General features: G+C 42.7%; 1 protein-coding gene across 7 annotated transcripts in view; it reads right to left on the bottom strand.

Moving 5' to 3' along the window:
• The window catches only part of pigg (phosphatidylinositol glycan anchor biosynthesis class G (EMM blood group)), a 67,452-nt gene that overhangs the window by 10,095 nt on the left and 38,457 nt on the right, over window positions 1–18,900 (bottom strand). For 4 of the 7 annotated variants that reach the window (XM_061786861.1, XM_061786860.1, XM_061786858.1 and 1 more), the window contains exons 11-12: window positions 12,635–12,944; window positions 8,156–8,319 (exon numbers count right to left, since the gene is read on the bottom strand). The exons of 1 other annotated variant lie outside the window; for it this stretch is intronic. In XM_061786861.1, coding sequence (XP_061642845.1) covers window positions 8,156–8,319; window positions 12,635–12,944 — 474 coding nt within the window. Of the gene's footprint in view, window positions 1–8,155; window positions 8,320–8,664; window positions 8,768–12,634; window positions 12,945–15,906; window positions 17,981–18,900 lie in introns of those variants that run through there. 2 more of the 7 variants (XM_061786862.1, XM_061786864.1) reach the window with 2 other exon arrangements.

Below are 18,900 nucleotides of genomic sequence, written 5' to 3'. Positions count from 1 at the left end.
AATGTGCTCTGTCCTGAGTTGTTCAACAGATGTCGATAGATGTAAATACCATGAAATAAAAGCTGCAATTGTGAACTTTTTTCTCATATTCATCTTTTGCTCTGAAACCAAATGTCTTCAGTGTACAACAAAAACAAAGAAATTGCCATTGATACTTTTGGAGGAGACTGTACAGCGCATCCGGAAAGTATTCAGAGCTTCACTTTTTTCACATTTTGTTGTTACGGCCTTATTCCAAAATTGAATACATTTGTCCCCCCCCCCCCCCCCCAAAAAAAAAATTCCACACACAACACCCCATGACGACAGTGTAAAAAAAATAAAAAAAACATTGGGGAGATTTTTGCAAATATATTTAATAAAAAAAATAAAATAAAAAAAAAACACTAAGAAATGACATGTACATAAGTATTCACAGACTTTGCCACCAAGCTCAAAATTGAGCTCAGGTACATGTTTCCACTGATCATCCTTGAGAGGTTCTTACAGCGTAATTGGAGTCCTTCTGTGGTACATTCAGTTGATTGGACATGATTCGGAAAGGCACACACCGGTCTATACAAGGTCCCACAGGTGACAGAGCACAAACCAAACATGAAATCAAGGTAACTGTCTGTACACCTCCGAGACAGGATTGTCACGAGGCACAAATCTGGGGAAGGCTACAGAAAAATTTCTGCTGCTTTGAAGGACTCAAAGAGTACAGTGGCCACCATCATCCATAAATGGTTCGAACCACCAGGACTCTTCCTACAGCTGGTCGCCCATCTAAACTGAGCAATCGGAGGAGAAGAAGGGCCATAGTCAGGGAGGTGACCAAGAACTCTTTGATTTGGTCACTGTCAAAGCGCCAGCAGTCTTCTTTGGAGAGAGGAGAACCTCCCAGAAGGACAACCATCTCTGCAGCACTCCACCAAGGAGGCCTATATGGTAGAGTGGCCAGACGGAAGCCACTCCTTAGTAAAAGGCACATGGCAGCCTACCTGGAGTTTCTCAGATCATGAGAAAGAAAATTCTCTGGTCTGATGAGACAAAGATTGAACTCTTTGTTGTGAATGCCAGGCATCACGTTTAGAGGAAACCAGGCACCGCTCATCACCTGACCAATACCATCCCTACAGTGAAGCATGGTGGTGGCAGCATCGTTCTGTTGGGACGTTTTTCAAGGGTACGAACTGGGAGCAATTTAATGAGACCTGGGAAAACCTGTGCAGGCGCTTTGAGTTTAGTCAATGATTAGTGTGTGACACTCAGTTTCAAACATTTATGGCCTGCAAAATTTGTGCTGATTTCTTCACAGTATTCAAATTTTTTGAACTCCTGATTTCGTGGGTTTTATGAGCTGGAAGCCCAAATTATGTTAAAATAAACAAATAAATACTTCAAATTGTTAAAATTGTGGGCCCTGAATCTATAATTTATGAAGGTAACTTTTTGAATGGAATTATGGAAATAAACTTTTCCATGATATTCAAATGTTTTGGACAGCGTCTGTACCTTACTAACATAACGCTAGCCCTGTGGGTGCTCAAGGTTTCTGTTAATTATGACTACTGTCAAATTTGTGGCTAGTTTATTACGATGGTGAATCGTGACAACCATGCCCATGGGCTGTGACTATAACGTGACAACTTGATACAGGGTTTAAGGACAGCGCTGTTGAGCGAAGAGGATGAAAATTAAAGCATGATAAAGTCTTATTCCTAGTCAGCTGGTCAAAGTTCATAAATGTAGTCACGAACATACTGTTTTATGATGCCGCATGCTAAAATTCTAGTTGCCGTAGAACATAAAGGCTGCTTATGCCTTTTTTAATGAATACCTAATGTTTTGATACAAGAAATGCAGTTAAAATTGGAATGTCTTTATATTTGTGTTTTATTTTTGTGTTTGAAATTGCCTAACTGAAAATGTAGACAAAGACAAATGTTGACAATGTGAATTTATATTCAAAGAAAGTTATCTAAAAAAGAAAACGGATTGGTCATTCATTGTTAAGTGAAATGTCTTGTCTATTCATAACTGCTCTTCAAACAAGAAAATATATATTTTATCCAAATACTTGATTACTCGATTACACTGGATATGACTATATTGTGCAAGTGGTGATAATGTCGCTTGTCGGTGTCTATGTATAACTCATGAGCTAACTGCATACAAAACCACCTGATGCTAACCTATATGCATCAGTCTGGTCTGTCCATCGAAATTAGACCTTTATTGTGTGTGTGTTTTAGTTTGACTGTTCAGCATGTAAACAGATTGGTTAAAGTTAATGAAATAAAACTACATTTTCCCAATGACGAAGCTCTCGGCCCAAATGTGATCGTTAAGATTATCAACATGCAGGCCAGGAGGAAGAATGCAGCGAAAGGAGATGAGGAGATTTGCCCAGGCACATGTCCCAGGTGAGGGGGAGGGAACTTGGAGCAGATTCTAAAGAGGGGGAGAGAAGAAGTGGGAGACATGGGAAGGAGTCCAGTTTTGGAGGGAGAAATGTGTTATGGTTATATGTGGACCTGTCCCGTGTGTTTACCATGTAACACACGGGACTGAATATTGTCTCTCTCGACAGTATTACAGTCAACGAAAACTAAAATTGAAAAAAACAACAAAAAAACGAGAATGTTAACCAACTAAAACGACGTTTTACGTTTGCAAATTTAAAGGGAAAATGTCCATTAAAAATCCTTTTCGTCTTTGTCAATTATTTCATACACGCGCTATCAGCGTTGATTTATTTCGGATAAATACAGCACGGATACGGAAGGAAGGTCGAACAGTCCTTTGGGAATTGTAGTTAACTTACTGGGTGTTGCCTAGAAGTGACGCCATCGGGAAGCGCCGTTGTATTGACTGCTCACCAGACCAAGCGCAAGTTTTGCTGCCTAGCTACATTTGACATTCAAGCTGTTGTTGTTGCTACGTATCGCTAACAGAAACAGCTAAGACAGACCAGCTAGCGCCTTCATGAAACCTGTACGTTGGGGTTTCGTCTTTTGGGGAAAACTTAGTGAAATGGACAACGGCCGAGAGTCTCAAAATGCAGCTGTTTCCCGTCCCGAAAGGCAGATGTGAATGCAGACAAGGAATTTGTCACGCTGCCACTACTGCAAGAACAGGACATTTCCACAGCACTACTCCAGGAAAACTTGAAAAGCTTTGTCACAATAATCATGGACTCAAAAAAAACCAAACAAACAAACAGACTGGATGCACTTTAACTGGAGATACCAAAGGTATAAGCAAAGTTACTTTGGGCCACCATTAACAACGGACGCTGGTAAATGGGAGTGCTACAATAACACGACATGTTATTGTTTTTTTGGGAATGCATAATCAATTAAAAATTTTAAAATGTGATGAGTGATTAGGGCTGCAGCTATCAAATATTTTAGTATTTGAGTATACTATTAAAATTGTTAGAGTAATTAGATAAGTTAGATTTTTGTGATGTTTAATTTAAATTAAGTTTTGCTTTGTTAAACAGCAATAATGAATACAAAATAAGCCATTTCACTTTATAATTAGCGGCCAATTGGTTTTCTTTTTTATACAACTGATTTTTTCACTTAAATTCACATTGAGCAGCAAACTATTGTGTCTAAACATTTTCATTGAGGCAACTTCAAACAAATACAAATAAATGAAGCGAATATAAATAAGTTCCAGTTGAAACTTAGCATTTCTTGCATGCAACTAAAAAAGGCATACAGTCTTGGGTGTTGTGCACCTTCACTTGAGCAGCTAGCATTTTATGTGACATAATACAGTGTAGGTTCAGACCAGCTGACTCTCAAATGAACAAAGCACACATATATATACAAATGACATAATGGCATAACAAGACCCAATACTTTAATAGTAATGCGTAGCTTGAAACTACATGAAACAATCTTAACTGTTTGGCGATCGCGTGATGCCATGGAACACGCATGGCCATGGACTCACTGCGGTTCAGAGATGCACACAATCACTGCAGGGTTGTACAAATCCCAACATGGCAGCGTAACAAGTCAACTGTAATCACTGCTCCGCGGCAGATGAGAGCAATTCCGTGTTCTTTCTGCTCAGTCTGAAATGCAATTTGGCTTTTCGGCTTTTTTTCATCCCCCTCCTCCCATTTATATTCTTTGACATTGACACCATCTTCGTCTTCGTTGTGTTTAACGCAGTTCGCAAGCTACAGTGGGTACGGAAAGTATTCAGACCCCCCTCTCCTCGACACTTCCTCCAGCTCTTCCAGGGGTATCCCGAGGCGTTCCCAGGAAAGCCGAGAGACGTAGTCTCTCCAGCGTGTCCTGGGGCGTCCCCGGGGTCTCCTCCCGGTGGGACGTGCCCGGAACACCTCACCAGGGAGGCGTCCGGGAGGCATCCTAAACAGATGCCCGAGCCACCTCATCTGGTATTCAGACCCGTTGCTCAGTATTTAGTAGAAGCAACCCTTTGAGGTAATAAAGCCATGAGTTTTTTTGGGAGTGATGAAACACGTTTTTCACACCTGGATTTGGGGATCCTCTGCAGTTCTGTCAGGTTGGATGGTGAACGTTGGTGGACAGACATTTTCAGGTCTCTCCAGAGATGCTCAATTGGGTTTAAGTCAGGGCTCTGGCTGGGCCATTCAATAACAGTCACGGAGTTGTTCTGAAGCCACGCCTTCGTTATTTTAGCTGTGTGCTTAGGGTCATTGTCTTGTTGGAAGGTGAACCTTCGGCCCAGTCTGAGGTCCTGAGCACTCTGGAGAAGGTTTTCGTCCAGGATATCCCTGTACTTAGCCGCATTCATCTTTTCTTCGATTGCAAGCAGTCGTCCTGTCCCTGCAGCTGAAAAGCACCCCCACAGCAGGATGCTGCCACCACCATGCTTCACTCTTGGGACTGTATTGGACAGGTGATGAGTAGTGCCTGGTTTTCTCCACCCGTGCCACTTATAATTAAGGCCAAAAAGTTCTATCTTGGTCTCATCAGACCAGAGAATCTTATTTCTCACCATCTTGGAGTCCTTCAGGTCCTTCAGCAAAGCTCCTGAAGCCCAAGCTAACAAGTCAGCGCAAGGCTGCAATGATGCGCTTGCGAGTGTACAGCAAATAACTGACACCTGGTCCGTCACGCCTTCTGTCTGTGATTGCTTGTTTTCCATGGGCCTTGAGATTTCTTAAATATCATATTAGAGGTACAAGATCGGGCTAGAGTGGGCAGATTTTTTCACAGATCATTTTACAAAATGTGCCACCGGCAAGTCAGACGAACAGTTCTAAAATATATGACAAAAAGTGATATTTTTGAACATTTCAAACTCTCCTTTTAATCAAGTCCTAAAGGCACAATAATTTGGATCACAGTGCAACAGTGATTGAAGTAAGGCCATTTAAGGCAATGTGAAGGTGATGAAAAATGGGGATAATGGTACATTTTTCAAGTAGGACTCCCTGTACAAAGAAAGCAGGACATTAATTAGTAAAGTGAAAAATTTAATTTTGGTAATAGATTATTGGTCAGGGACTTGCAACCATGGAGCTAGTTTATACGGCATTACATAGATTATCTAACAAAATAATTATTCATTCATTTTAATTCATAATTAACAAATGATACTTGAATTCCTCCACTTGGGGCAGGATCTCATCCCCGACCTGGAGATGGCATGCCACCCTTTTCCGACTGAGGACCATGGTTTCAGATTTGGAGGTGCTGATTCTCAACCCAGCCGCTTCACACTCGGCTGCGAACTGCTCCAATGAGAGTTTGAAGTCATGGCTTGATGAAGCCAACAGAACCACATCATCTGCAAAAAGCAGAGATGCAATACTGAGGCCACCAAACCGGACCCCCTCTACGCCTCGGCTGCGCCTAGAAATTCTGTCCATAAAAGTTATTAACAGAATCGGCGACAAAGGGCAGCCTTGGCGGAGTCCAACCCTCACCGGGAACGAGTCCGACTTACTGCCGGATATGCGGACCAAACTCTGACTCCGGTCGTACAGGGACCGAACAGCCCGTATCAGGGGGTTCGGTACCCCATACTCCCGAAGCACTCTCCACAGGACTCCCCGAGGGACACGGTCGAACGCCTTCTCCAAGTCCACAAAACACATCTAGACTGGTTGGGCGAACTCCCATGCACCCTCGAGAACCCTGCCGAGGGTGTAGAGCTGGTCCACTGTTCCACGGCCAGGACGAAAACCACACTGCTCCTCCTGAATCTGAGATTCGACTTCCCGACGGACCCTCCTCTCCAGCACCCCTGAATAGACCTTACCAGGGAGGCTGAGCTGTGTGATCCCCCTGTAGTTGGAACACAGCCTCCGGTCCCCCGTGTCAACCAGGACAGCCCCACAACATCCAGAGCCTTTAGGAACTACGGGCAAATCTCATCCACCCCCGGGGCCCTGCCACCGAGGAGCTTTTTAACTACCTCGGTCACCTCAAACCCAGAGATAGGAGAGAACCCACACTCTGCTTCCCCATGGGAAGGCGTGTCGGTGGAATTGAGAAGGTCTTCGAAGTATTCTCCCCACCGACTCACAACGTCCCGAGTCAAGGTCAGCAGCGCCCCATCCCCACTATACACAGTGTTGGTGGTGCACTGCTTTCCTCTCCTGAGACGTCGGATGGTGGACCAGAATTTCCTCGAAGCCGTCCGGAAGTCTTTCTCCATGGCCTCACCGAACTCCTCCCATGCCCGGGTTTTTGCTTCAGCGACCACCAGCGTCTGCAGTGATGCGGACTTTGTATCGGTCCGTTGTGGTAAAGAAAGAGCTAAGCCGAAAGGCGAAGCTCTCAATTTACCGGTCGATCTTCGTTCCTACCCTCACCTATGGTCATGAGCTGTGGGTCGTGACCGAAAGAACAAGATCCCGGATACAAGCGGCCGAAATGAGTTTCCTCCGCAGGGTATCTGGGCTCTCCCTTAGAGATAGGGTGAGAAGCTCGGTCATCCGGGAGGATATCAGAGTAGAGCCGCTGCTCCTCCGCATTGAGAGGAGCCAGATGAGGTGGCTGGGGCATCTGATTCGGATGCCTCCCGGACGCCTCCCTGGTGAGGTGTTCCGGGCATGTCCCACCGGGAGGAGACCCCGGGGACGACCCAGGACACGCTGGAGAGAATACATCCTTCGGCTGGCATGGGAACGCCTCGGGATCCCCCCGGAAGAGCTGGATGAAGTGGCTGGGGAGAGGGAAGTCTGGGCGTCCCTGCTGAAGCTACTGCCCCCGCGACCCGACCCGGATAAGCGGTAGAGAATGGATGGATGGATGGAATTAACAAATGTTCCAGGGCAGTGGTTTGTAAACTTTTCATACCAAGAGCTTAAGTAAAGGAAAATAAGTAACTATTACAATAAGTAATAAGGATTCAGTTCAAATGTACTGTTAGCTAAACATTGTACCTCAAGAAAATAAAAAAACAAACAGTTCTTAAAGATTAAAAGTGAATGTATTGTAATGTAAGTTAAATAAAACCGAATTATAATTAACAGAAATGTAACATACTGTAACATCATATACAGTTACAATTTCACACATTAAATTCAAGGATTTTTTATTTTTATTTTTTTGCGTACCACGAGAGGGAGATCACGGCCTACTAGTGGTACTCGTACCACATTTTGACGATTACTGTTTTCTGTTTTCTGTACCACTTCATCCTCACAAGGTTCGCGGGCGTGCTGGAGAGGCGGGGTACACCCTGAACCGGTCGCCAGCCAATCGCAGGGTACATAGAAACAAACAACCATTCGCGCACACATTCACACTTATGGGCAATTTAGAGTTGTCAATTAACCTACCATGCATGTTTTTGGGATGTGGGAGGAAGAGTACCCGGGGAAAACCCACACAGGCACGGGGAGAACATGTAAACTCCACACAGGTGAGGCCGGATTTGAACCCGGGTCCTCAGAACTTTGAGGCAAATGTGTTAACCAGATGTGTGTTCGCCATATACTGCACATAACTCCAAAAAAGTTTTGTTTTTTTGTGATCTAATTTCCAACAAATTTGATTAAATCCCTCCAAAATTTTCTACATCATTTTTACCTGAGAATATTTTGCACACGATGGTAGTGTCGGATGATACATTTGGTAAGATGCTGCACTACACAATCATAACAGAGTTGCCATACAGTTTATACAGTACATAAGTAGTGAGCACTTACCTGTTTCTCTCTGAGCTGAGGTAACAGACAAGGTGGCAAGCCCAAAGCAGCGGCCCAGCATATGTACTGACGGCTGTTAAGAAGATGGCGGGAGCTTCAACGAAGTTGTCAAAACCAACAAACCAGACTGAGATGTCGACAGTTGAAATGTTGTTGGAATTACCCTGCAAGAGCACGGAATGTTTTATTTTAGCATTACCAAAAAAAAAAAAAAAGGCACAATTTGCCTAATAGAAACTACAAGCAAAAAGTCATCGATGACTTTGTGGGTCCTTTGCTGCAAGTTCTTCCCATATCTGGGACAGTCCATGAGGCTTAACACTTCATACGTTTGTCCTCTGCAACATCACAAAAGCTGCGTTTAAGATGCAATTCAAGTGGAGATTGGAGACACATGCAGCCCTAGCTGCAAGCACTGACTTTTCATTCATCTTTGTCAAGCCAGCCACCCCATCTCTTGCCTGAAATCAAAACATGTCCAGAAAACGGCTTTTCTAGGTATGACTCACTCTCTTGATTCCACCGAGAGTGACTGAGAGTCCTGGGCCCAGCTCACTTGTCATTGAGGCCAGTGGCCCCCAACCCCTGGTCAGCGAGGCATTTGTTACCGGGCTGCAGAGAAGGAATGACCAATTTATATAATTTCTATTGTATTGTGTTTTCGCGTGTCAAATGCGTTTTATTTATAAAATAAATAAAAATTAAAAAAACAGCTGCGCGTCGCAATTGACACGTCAAGACTGCACAGAACGCTGCAGCGGTTCCGTTTCTGCACCCAGCCGACTCGCTCATGGCGGCGGCCAAGATCAAAAAAATTAATCATTTCATAAACTGATTCAGTGACTGTAATGAACTGAAAACGTGAACGAAACAACACTGGACTGCACGTCGGTCGAGTGATACGTAACAAATAACACTGGGGAACAATTAGAAAAAAAAATTCTGTCGAGTTAAGATTTTTCCGTGAAAAAAAAAATGCCTCCTCTAAAGAGGTCCACGGTGCAAAACAATGTTGGGGATGACTTAATGAAGCCTTAACCATGCATTCTCCCCCTGGTGGCTGGCTGACTGGGTTGAGAAAGTGAGTCATATGCTGCAGTGGCCGCATTTGAAATGTTACAAAATAAATAAATAAAAAAATAAAACTCGCTGGCGATCAGGCTAATTTAATCATAGCAGCCGAAATCGTGATCATGATTACATTTTCATTAACTGTGCACAGTCCTACTGGAGACGGTTTTAATTCAGGGAAGTACACTGAACAAAAATATAAATGCAACACTTTTGTTTTTGCTCCTTAGTTAGAGAGAGCAGACTTCGATAGGACACATCCAGAGGAGAGGTCCTCTGCCTTGGTCAGTTCCTTTGTTTTTGTTGTAGACTGAAGACATTTGGGTTTCAGATCAAAAGAGTTCAAAAAGTTCAGAATTACAGCTTTCATTTCATGGCATGTACATCTAGATGTGTAAAACAAGTCAGGACAGCGCACCTTTTGTTTGAAGCCACCCACTTTTCAAGTGAGCAAAAGTATAGGTACAGACATGATTAAAGTGAATAACATTTAATATTTGGTGGCATAAACCTTACTTGCAATAACTGCATCAAGCCTGCAAACCATGGACTTCAGACTGTTGCATTCATCATTTGAAATGCTTTTCCAGGCCTTTACTGCAGCCCCTTTCAGTTCTTGTTTGTTTTTTGGGGTTTCTCCCTTCAGTCTCCTCTTCATGAGGTACAATACATGCTCTATTGGGTTAAGGTCCGGTGATTGACTTGGCCAGTCTAAGACCTTCCACCTTTGTCTCCTGATTAAGTCCTTTGTTGTGTTGGCAGTGTGTTTTGGGTCATTGTCTTGTATGATGAAGCTTCTCCCTATTAGTTTGGATGCATTTTTCTGTAAATTGACAAACAAAATGGTTTTGTCGACTTCAGAACTCATTCTGGTGCTACCAACCACCATGAGTTAAAAGACTAGTGAGCACGTTCCAAAAGCAGCCATTCAAGTCCAAGCCATGACATTACATTACAAGGTACATTTATTGTCAATTCTTCAATACATAATGCGTAATACATACAGCGGATTGAAAATATGGTACTCAAGGGCCCTCGGTGCTACAAAAGAGAGAAGTACAAATAGTAACAATATAAAAACTAAATAAACTATAGTATATACAATATAAAATGTGTTAATTGAATGTGCAAATATCAAAGGTCAGGTGACGTGTGTTCAGAGAGCCAAGGCAAACAAGACATTTATAAATTGGATAACAAAACCCCAATGCTGCAAAACTGGCTGGTGCGACCCTGAATCTGGTGTGAGTGCGTGTGTGAGCATCTAGATGTTTGCGGGACATCAGAGTTCAGGTGGGCAGAGGACAAAAGAGGTAGAGGGGGCAGAGCTGGCACAGAGTTCAGATTCCTGACAGTCTGATGAATAAAACTGTCTTTGAGTCGATTAGTCCTGGCCCGCAGACTCCGCAGTCTCCTGCCTGATGGCAGCAGACTGAAGAGGCTGTGTGACGGATGGGTGGCATCCCCCGCTATGCGGAGGGCTTTGCGGGTGAGGCGGATGCTTTAATGTCCTGCAAGGAGGGAAGAGAGGTTCTGATGATCTTCTCAGCCACTCTTCTCAGCCTCCCTCACTATGCGATGGAGAGTCTTGTGGCAGGATGCGGTGCAGGCACCGTACCGCACAGTGATGCAGTTGGTCAAGATGCTCTCTATGGTCCCTCTGTAGAACGAGCACATGATGGGGCCGGGGCTTTGGCTCTTCTCAGCTTGCGCAGGAAGTAGAGACGGTGGTGAACTTTCTTGGCCAGTGATGAGGTGTTGCTGGTCAAGGAGAGGTCCTCGGTGATGTGCACTACCAGGAACTTGGTGCTGCGCACAACTCTCCACCGCAGCACCGTTGATGTTCAGGTGAGCATGCTGGGAGTGCGCTCTTCTTAATTCCACAACAATCTCTTTGGTTTTTTCCATGTTCAGAGAGAGATTGCTGTCTGTGCACCACCGAGCCAGTCGGCTCACCTCACTCCTATAGTCTGTCTCATCCCCGTTGCTGATGAGACCCACCACAGTTGTGTCGTCTGCAAACTTGACTACCGGAGAGTAGTCATTGAGGCAGGATGGAGACGATTTATTCGGGACCAGGATGATGGTGGTGGTGGCTTTGAAGCATATGTCCGTTAAGACATCTGTGAGTTCAGCTGCACAGCCCCTCAGATCCTCATGTGTGGATCCTCTCGAGAGAACTTCACTTTGTCCCGGGTCAGTGTCAGCACTTGGTCACCAGGATGGAGTGGAGTCTTGTGTGCAGGGGTGCTGTTGTGTTCCTCAAAGCGAGCAAAGAAGTCATTCAGCTCATGTAACAGGGAGGTGGAGCTGTCGCAGTTCTGTGGTGAGGGTTTATAGTCCGTAATGGTCTGAATACCTTACCACAGACTCCTGTTGTCACTGCTGTTACTGAAGCGGTGGGAATACTCCCTCTTGGCCTCCCTGATGCCACGGGACATATTGGCTCTGGCTGTCCTCAGGCCCTCCTAATCACCAGACCTAAAAGTCACGTTGCGGACCTTCAGCACTCTGTAGACCTCCCCCGACAGCCATGGCTTCTGATTGGCACGGACAGTGATGGATTTAGTGGTTGTGACATTACTTCACAGACGAGCTTGTGTTTTGGATCATAAGCAGATCCTTTCTTTCTCCATACTTTGGCCTTTCCATCACTTTGGTAGAGGTTACTCTTGGTCTCATCAGTCCATAAAACCTTGTTCCAAATCTTTTGTGGCTCATCTCTGTACTTCTTTGCAAAACACCAGTAGTTTTTTACTTTTTCATGACATTCCAAATTGTTTTATTGGCTATGCCCAATGTTGGTGCAATAGCACTGATCGATTTTCCCTTCTCTCAGCTTCAAAATGGTTTGCTTTTCTCCCATAGATAGCTCTCGTCTTCATGTTTGCTTAACAGCAAATGCAGTTTTCACAGGTGAAACCCAAAGCCACAAACAAGCACTATCTAATGTTTAAGCAATGAATCTAAAATGCAACACCTGAGCAACTAGAAACTCCCATCAGTCACATGTTCCAATACTGCTGCTCACTTGAAAAGTGGGTGGGTTCAAACAAAAGGTTCTCTGTTGTTTAATATATCTAGATGTAAATACCATGAAATTAAAGCTGGAATTCTGAACTTTTGTCCCATATTCATCTTTTGATGTTAAACAAAAATGTCTTCAGTATACAACAAAAACAAAGAAATTGACCTAGCCCTTCTAATACTTTTGGAGGGGACTGTAGCTACTATGAGGTTTTGGTTTTAGATGACTACAACGTCAAAATCCTACAGAAAAACTAACTTGAATAAGCTTGAATAATTAATTCATTGACAAATATTGTACATTATTAAATACTGCTCAAAAATCACACCGGACTTTTTCTCAACAACATTTCTGTATAACTGTTTGTTTTTATTGCTTACCTGAAAGTAAAAGAAGGCCTGACCAAACCAGTAGTGCATGATGGTGGTTTGGGCTGCATCATAATGAAGCTTCTTCCAAATGAATTGAGCCATAAGTGTTTGGATGAGCAGACAACAGCACAACACTGGCAGGTTGTGGGCACGAAACAACAGCGAAACCAGCAAGACCAGGCCACTGTAAATCTCCCACAGCCCCCTGTTCTTCAATTTGGCATCAGGTGTGATGATTTGGGATCGCAACAGGTCCTTTGTACCCGTGAAGAGGATACCCAAAACAAACACGTATACGAAGCGTGCTTCAACGGTGCCCCTAAAAGAGACAGTGACACACAAGGTCATTCCTAAAGGCATGCATTTAATTTATTCCACTTCTGTTTACATTCTCAAATAGTGAGGTACTGTGGTAATTAGAAAATTACACTCAACAGAGGTTTGCAGCTAGTGTTAGAAATACCCTACTGCATTTCAAAGTTTAATACGTTTGAGGTTGTTTGCTCAATAAGAAAGGAGGCATTTTAAAAGGTGGACTACCAATGTAAAAAATGTTGAATTATTTCTTTCAAACCCGAAGACATTTCTGGAGCTGGGGACCAGATGTGATCACAATGACTCAATATATGACATGATTTGTGGTACTTGTTAGATATGTTGAGTAGCGTTGGTGTTAGCTTGTACATGCACCATGAATTCAGGATTCCCTTTGTATAGGAGCATTTTTGTTAAACCAGGCTCGCTTCAGCATTCAAGCAGAGTGAACACCTTTGGAATTACTTGAAATAAAAGACCACAGTCTTTTCTGGATGTGCCACATGGCTATGCTTATGTACTGAGCCCTCTTCTGTACTGTTGCTCAGACCGAAACATGTTCTTTTTTTAAGTTCACAAGTGCCCTCACAGTGGCACGATTTTCAACAGCTCAACAGTACAACAGTCAAACTTTGTGCATGACAACCCAAAAAAATAAAGAGATAGCGGATGCCTGGCGCACGCACACACACACACGTGTGTGTATTAAAAATATATGATGAACCCTCTGGGTGAATGCCCCCCCTTTGCACGCCACTGGGGAATGCTGATAAAAATGCTGATAGATTCCGACCTGACTTTCAACCGTCATATCAAATCAATTACTAAAACTGCTTTCTACCATCTGAAGAACATATCCAGAGTGAAAGCTTGGATGTGCCAAGCAGACCAGAAGAAACTCATCCATACATTTATCTCAAGTAGACTTGACTATTGTAATGGTCTTCTGACTGGACTCCCCCAAAAGAGCATTAAACAGCTCAAGCTCATTCAGAATGCTGCAGCTTGGGTTCTGACCAGAACAAAGAGGTTAGAGCATATTACTCCAATTCTACTCCAAGTCTTTACACTGGCTCCCAGTCAGTTTTAGACTATATTTTCAAGTTCAGCTACTGGTCTACAAATCACTAAATGCTTTTGGTCCTGAATACATGAATGAAAGGCTAATGGAATATAAGAGATCTGAGATCGACGGACTCAGGTCAAATAGTGGAGCACAGGGTCCACAGCAAATATGGTGGACCAGCATTTTGCTATAATGCTGCACACAAATGGAATAAGTTGCCAAGAGAAGTGATGTCAGCCCCAAGTGTGAATGATTTTAATTCCAGGTTAAAAACTCTTTTTTTCATGCTTTTCCACTTTTAAATAATATTTCTGTACACTGCACGCTGTTTTAATTGTACTCATTTTTTTTCATTGTTTTAAATGTTTATAATCTGTTTTTCTTCTTTGTTTTTAAATGCTTTTAATCATGTAAAGCACATTGAGTTACCTTGCGCATGAAATGCGCTATATAAATACATTTGCTTTGCTTTAAAAGCAAGTAAATAAAGAGAGAGAGTTATATGCATTCAAATAAAGTGCAGAAAAATAAAGTTGAGTTTCCCCTTTTCTGTTTGGCATCTTGACACAACAGTGAAGTCTCAAACAATTTTACACATTTAATTTTCACAAATCTTAACGGAACCGTTTTAGAGGTTATGTTTGTTCAAAACCTTTGTTTTGGTTCATAATGGTGTTTCACATATTATATGCACTTTTAATAAGAGCTCCCAGTGGGAACTTCCCACTGAAAAAGACAAACAAAAATTACTGCCAGTTCCTTAAAACTGCCCGATTAAAATAGAGGCATCCCGTATGTCTTGAATCATAAACCTCTCTTTTTGGGCAATGTTGTGGGTCCGTTTGAGACTCCTTCTGGGTCCGGACGCGGACTGCGAGTTAGTGACCTGTGTTTTAAACGATGTCCCAACAATCGAGCGAGCCAGAGTGTTTTGTTTCGCGCTGTAGGACACCAGCTCGTTAGCTGGCGGCCTCGCAAACTTAATAAACAGTTCTTTCCTCTGAAATGTCCCAGTTCTTTGAGTCTACGGCACCAAATCCGTTCCGCCAGCGGCTTGCCGTGTCATGAGTGACGCGCCGGGTGTTACCACAAGAATGAAAATGTATCGAGTCCGGAAAAAAGTTTTGTGTCCATTGAATTTATGAAACGATAACCCGCCCTACTATTCCTTTGATTGGCTAGGACCAATTACTGAAACAGCTAGCATATTAGCATTTTGTGACATAATACAGGTTCATGGCTATACATTTATGAGCTTAGACCAGCTGACTAGGACTAAGACAAATATTCTTTGGACTACTACAAGTTTTGGAAGGGTTCAATTTGTTCAAACGAAATTGAAGAAACCTCGAGACGGAAAACTATTTCCTTCACAAAAACCCTCCTCTGTTTGGGTACATCATGATGATCCATTTTACTTTTATTCCTCTCTGGCGGAATAACAGAGAGAATGTTCCGTGTTACACCGAACGGGTGCTCGGCTTGCATTTCACTACGAAATGCTACCACACTTTCGCCATTTGTCTTTTTTCTCTCTTCTCAATTCAGTGTCCCATTTTGCAACCGCGGTCTTCTCGCGCCTCAATCGAACGCTTCACTACCGCATCCACGCATCAGTGACGTGAGAGAGTTCTGTCATACACGCCACTGCCCGCTTCAAGTCTTCGCGACCATCTCCGCGGTAAACCTGATTTGCATTTTTGTTTTTCAGTGTGTTTCTTGATGCGCAAAACTCCAATTTGGACCCGCAAACTGTGATGCGAGTCCGCATAATTCGAGCCTTGCACAAATACGTAGGTAAGCAACGTTGTGCCTCAGTGGACACAGATTCACAATGCTTTATGCGTCCCTGATCATTTTTGTGGATCTAGGATGCGGGACACACATCAAACGAGATTCCTGTATTACGATTTTGAGTTACCTTTAATTATTATTGTGTATAATAGCGATCATAAGTATGTGTTGAAAGGACCCCTTGAAAATGAGATGTTGCATCCTAAGGGGCTATTGTTGAAATAAATACATCCGTGAACAAATAATTATATTTTGTGTATAAAGGCAGTGGTCCCAAAACGCACGCCGGCTGTATTCCGACAACGACACAGTGCTGTAAAGTGTCATGCGTTGGTGCTCGTTTTCTTACTTTTATGATGACTAAAGCTCTCGTTAGCACACAGTTGTCGTCTGTGAATTATTGCACATAATAATTCTGGCAAGGAAGCTTGAATTAGTGTCACTACCCTTATTCCTCACCGCCATTCCGTGGTCCCGCTGCCGGTGGCGTTAGCTTTGGCGATAAACTTGAGGCTCACACCAGTTTCCTATCAAGCGCATGTCACATTTTTTTCCCTTTCATTATCACAGCATCCTGTCTTGGCTGGGATAGTTCAGTAAAAAAAGTATTTTGGTCCGAAAATGCGCTTTTGGCCCATTTTCAGCGGGCGAAATCTTTCGGTAACTTAGAAATTTGTACTCCTGGCCCGAGTGGGCCAGCGTCATTAGGTACATGGTGGTCGCACCGCCCGAGTTGACATTATGCTAGGAAATGAAAGCATCGTTGAAAAGAATACAATTCCAATGGAATCTTGGCAATTGGACCCAGTTCTAAGTTGGAGCGGGTTTTCGATTCCCACCCATATGAGCGGGAGTATACATTTGCACTCTGTCCTGATGCAGACACTGGAGACTGACTGGGCAGCGGCACTTCATTCAACTCTGCCACAGCATTCCCCGAAGCGCCTGGCGGCAATTTTTATCCATAAGAAAGCCTTAACAGAACAACAACAAATCTAACGGACCTCCATCAGAATGTGACAGGCCAGGAGCTCCATCAGAATGTGACAGGCCAGGAGGAAAAGTACCGTAATTTCTCGTGTATAATGCACACCCATGTATAAAACGCAGCCCCAAAGTTGACCTCAAAATTCTGGAAAACCCTTCTACCCATGTACAATGCATTTTTACATGATTTTGCTTCTACCCGTAAGATCAAAACATTAAGTATTATCTATTTTTTGTTAGTTTTTTTTTTTCCAAATAATTATTCTGAAATTAAGCACTTCATTTGAACACGTAATACTCTCTTTTTATTGACTTGCTCTTCTTTTGTAATTCACAGCCCTACTTTTATTTGGTAAATGAGAAAACACACAGTTTGCTCATATGTTTACCTGGGGATAATTTGTAAGATGGGTACAATTCTTCAAAGAAAACACGAAGGGCCAGGCGAAACACATTTAGATTTATTTCAATGGGACATAGTGTTAATGTAACTGAAGCAAGCCAGTACCAACAAAATAATTGTGAAGCTGTTTAAGGAACTTAAAGGTAAAAGTTCCCTTGCAAAATTGCACCCCTAATTACTAATAGACACAGACACAACAAGCCTGAAAGTGTGAGGTAGGCAAAACGTAATGGCCCCAAAAGGATCAAATTGTGACATTTGCAAAGCACATACTCTTATCTCATTTGGGCAATTAAGGTTATTTGGCATTTATGTCATCATACTAAACTGCTACCTACCAAAATGGCTGCAGTTATTTCCACCTTTTGCTCCCAGATTCATGAATATTTCATGACTCTTTCCATTAACATTTTCTATAATGCCGGCCTACGCCACTCTTGCTTTTTCCTTGAAGACCAACCCCATTTTTTATTTAAATTTCATTCTACTCCCCGTGTCAATTATGTATCAAATATATTGTCTTCTTAACCAGGAACATATCAAATGCCTGATATTTGAAAGGTTATTAAAGTCACCAGTACATGGCAAGGTGAATCAATTTTACCTAGTCTGGTGTTAATAGTCGCAACAGAGGACAGAGAACTGTATCTCAAGGTAAGGAGCAGAGAGGCTGTCAGGATGTTGTTACCTTGGAAACAAGCACTGGCGTGGTTATGAAAAAAGACTGCCCAATCCCCTCATGTTTTGAGCCCAATCCCCTCATGTTTTGAATGCCCTCTTCATAAATCACCTGCATGAAACGAGTGGAAACATTACATTCTCCAAGGGATAGAATCAAAATACATAAATACAAAATTAAGAATTGTTTGGCAACACTTTCAGCCTTTTATACAAATTCTTTTTGCATACAGAACTTTTTTGAATGCCACTAAAAATCTTTATTTTTTCCTTAACAAACCACCACATTTGTATTCTGTCTAGCCTAACTTGTTCTTTCTTGACTGTTCATCACTAAAGTACAGCACAAGAATCCAAAAAAGTTAACCATTTATTTAAAAAGAATAATACTGGGGGAAAAAAACAAGCTCAGTTGTTGTGGTACACTGATGACTTTGTCCAAGATTTTCTGGAAAATTATGTCCATTATTGTTGTTGTTGTTTTTTTTTTTTTTTTTTTTTTTTTTTTTTTTTAAGTAGTTAAATGTACAGCGGACCCCTGCATACTCGCGGTTCGGCAACAAAGATTTTCGCTATTCGCGGTCCGACATGGTCCCTGTTCCCTGTGAATAGCATGGGTGACGGTCCACTGTATATTGTTTTGTTGTTTTTTCCCCCCCCTTTCTTCAGTGAAAAATACTGGGCATAGTAAAAGCAAATGGATTTACCACGTGCAATGGGATTTATCAAACCCGAGATAAATCGTGGGGTCTGATTTTGCTTCCATAAATACCATATCTGTGAGGCAGGTGTAAACTGTCACCGTTGTGTGTAATGATGGCTGTGGTTATTGTGCCAAGGCAAAATGAGGGGTCATTGAAAAGAGCGCCAAGGGCTCTTTTCCACCTGTGAAAAATGTGAAATTCCAGAAACAAAAACTATTGAATCAGCTATTCAGCAATACAATTTTGGAGCAGATTATTTCTATTTCCAATGGGGAAAAAAAACATTACCAAATCTCAAAAGATTCAAGGTGGACCAATGCCTTCAAAA

The sequence above is a fragment of the Phyllopteryx taeniolatus genome, chromosome 10, assembly GCF_024500385.1.
Source record: "Phyllopteryx taeniolatus isolate TA_2022b chromosome 10, UOR_Ptae_1.2, whole genome shotgun sequence".
Lineage (NCBI taxonomy): Eukaryota > Metazoa > Chordata > Actinopteri > Syngnathiformes > Syngnathidae > Phyllopteryx > Phyllopteryx taeniolatus.
This window is presented reverse-complemented; position numbering and strand designations above follow the sequence as displayed.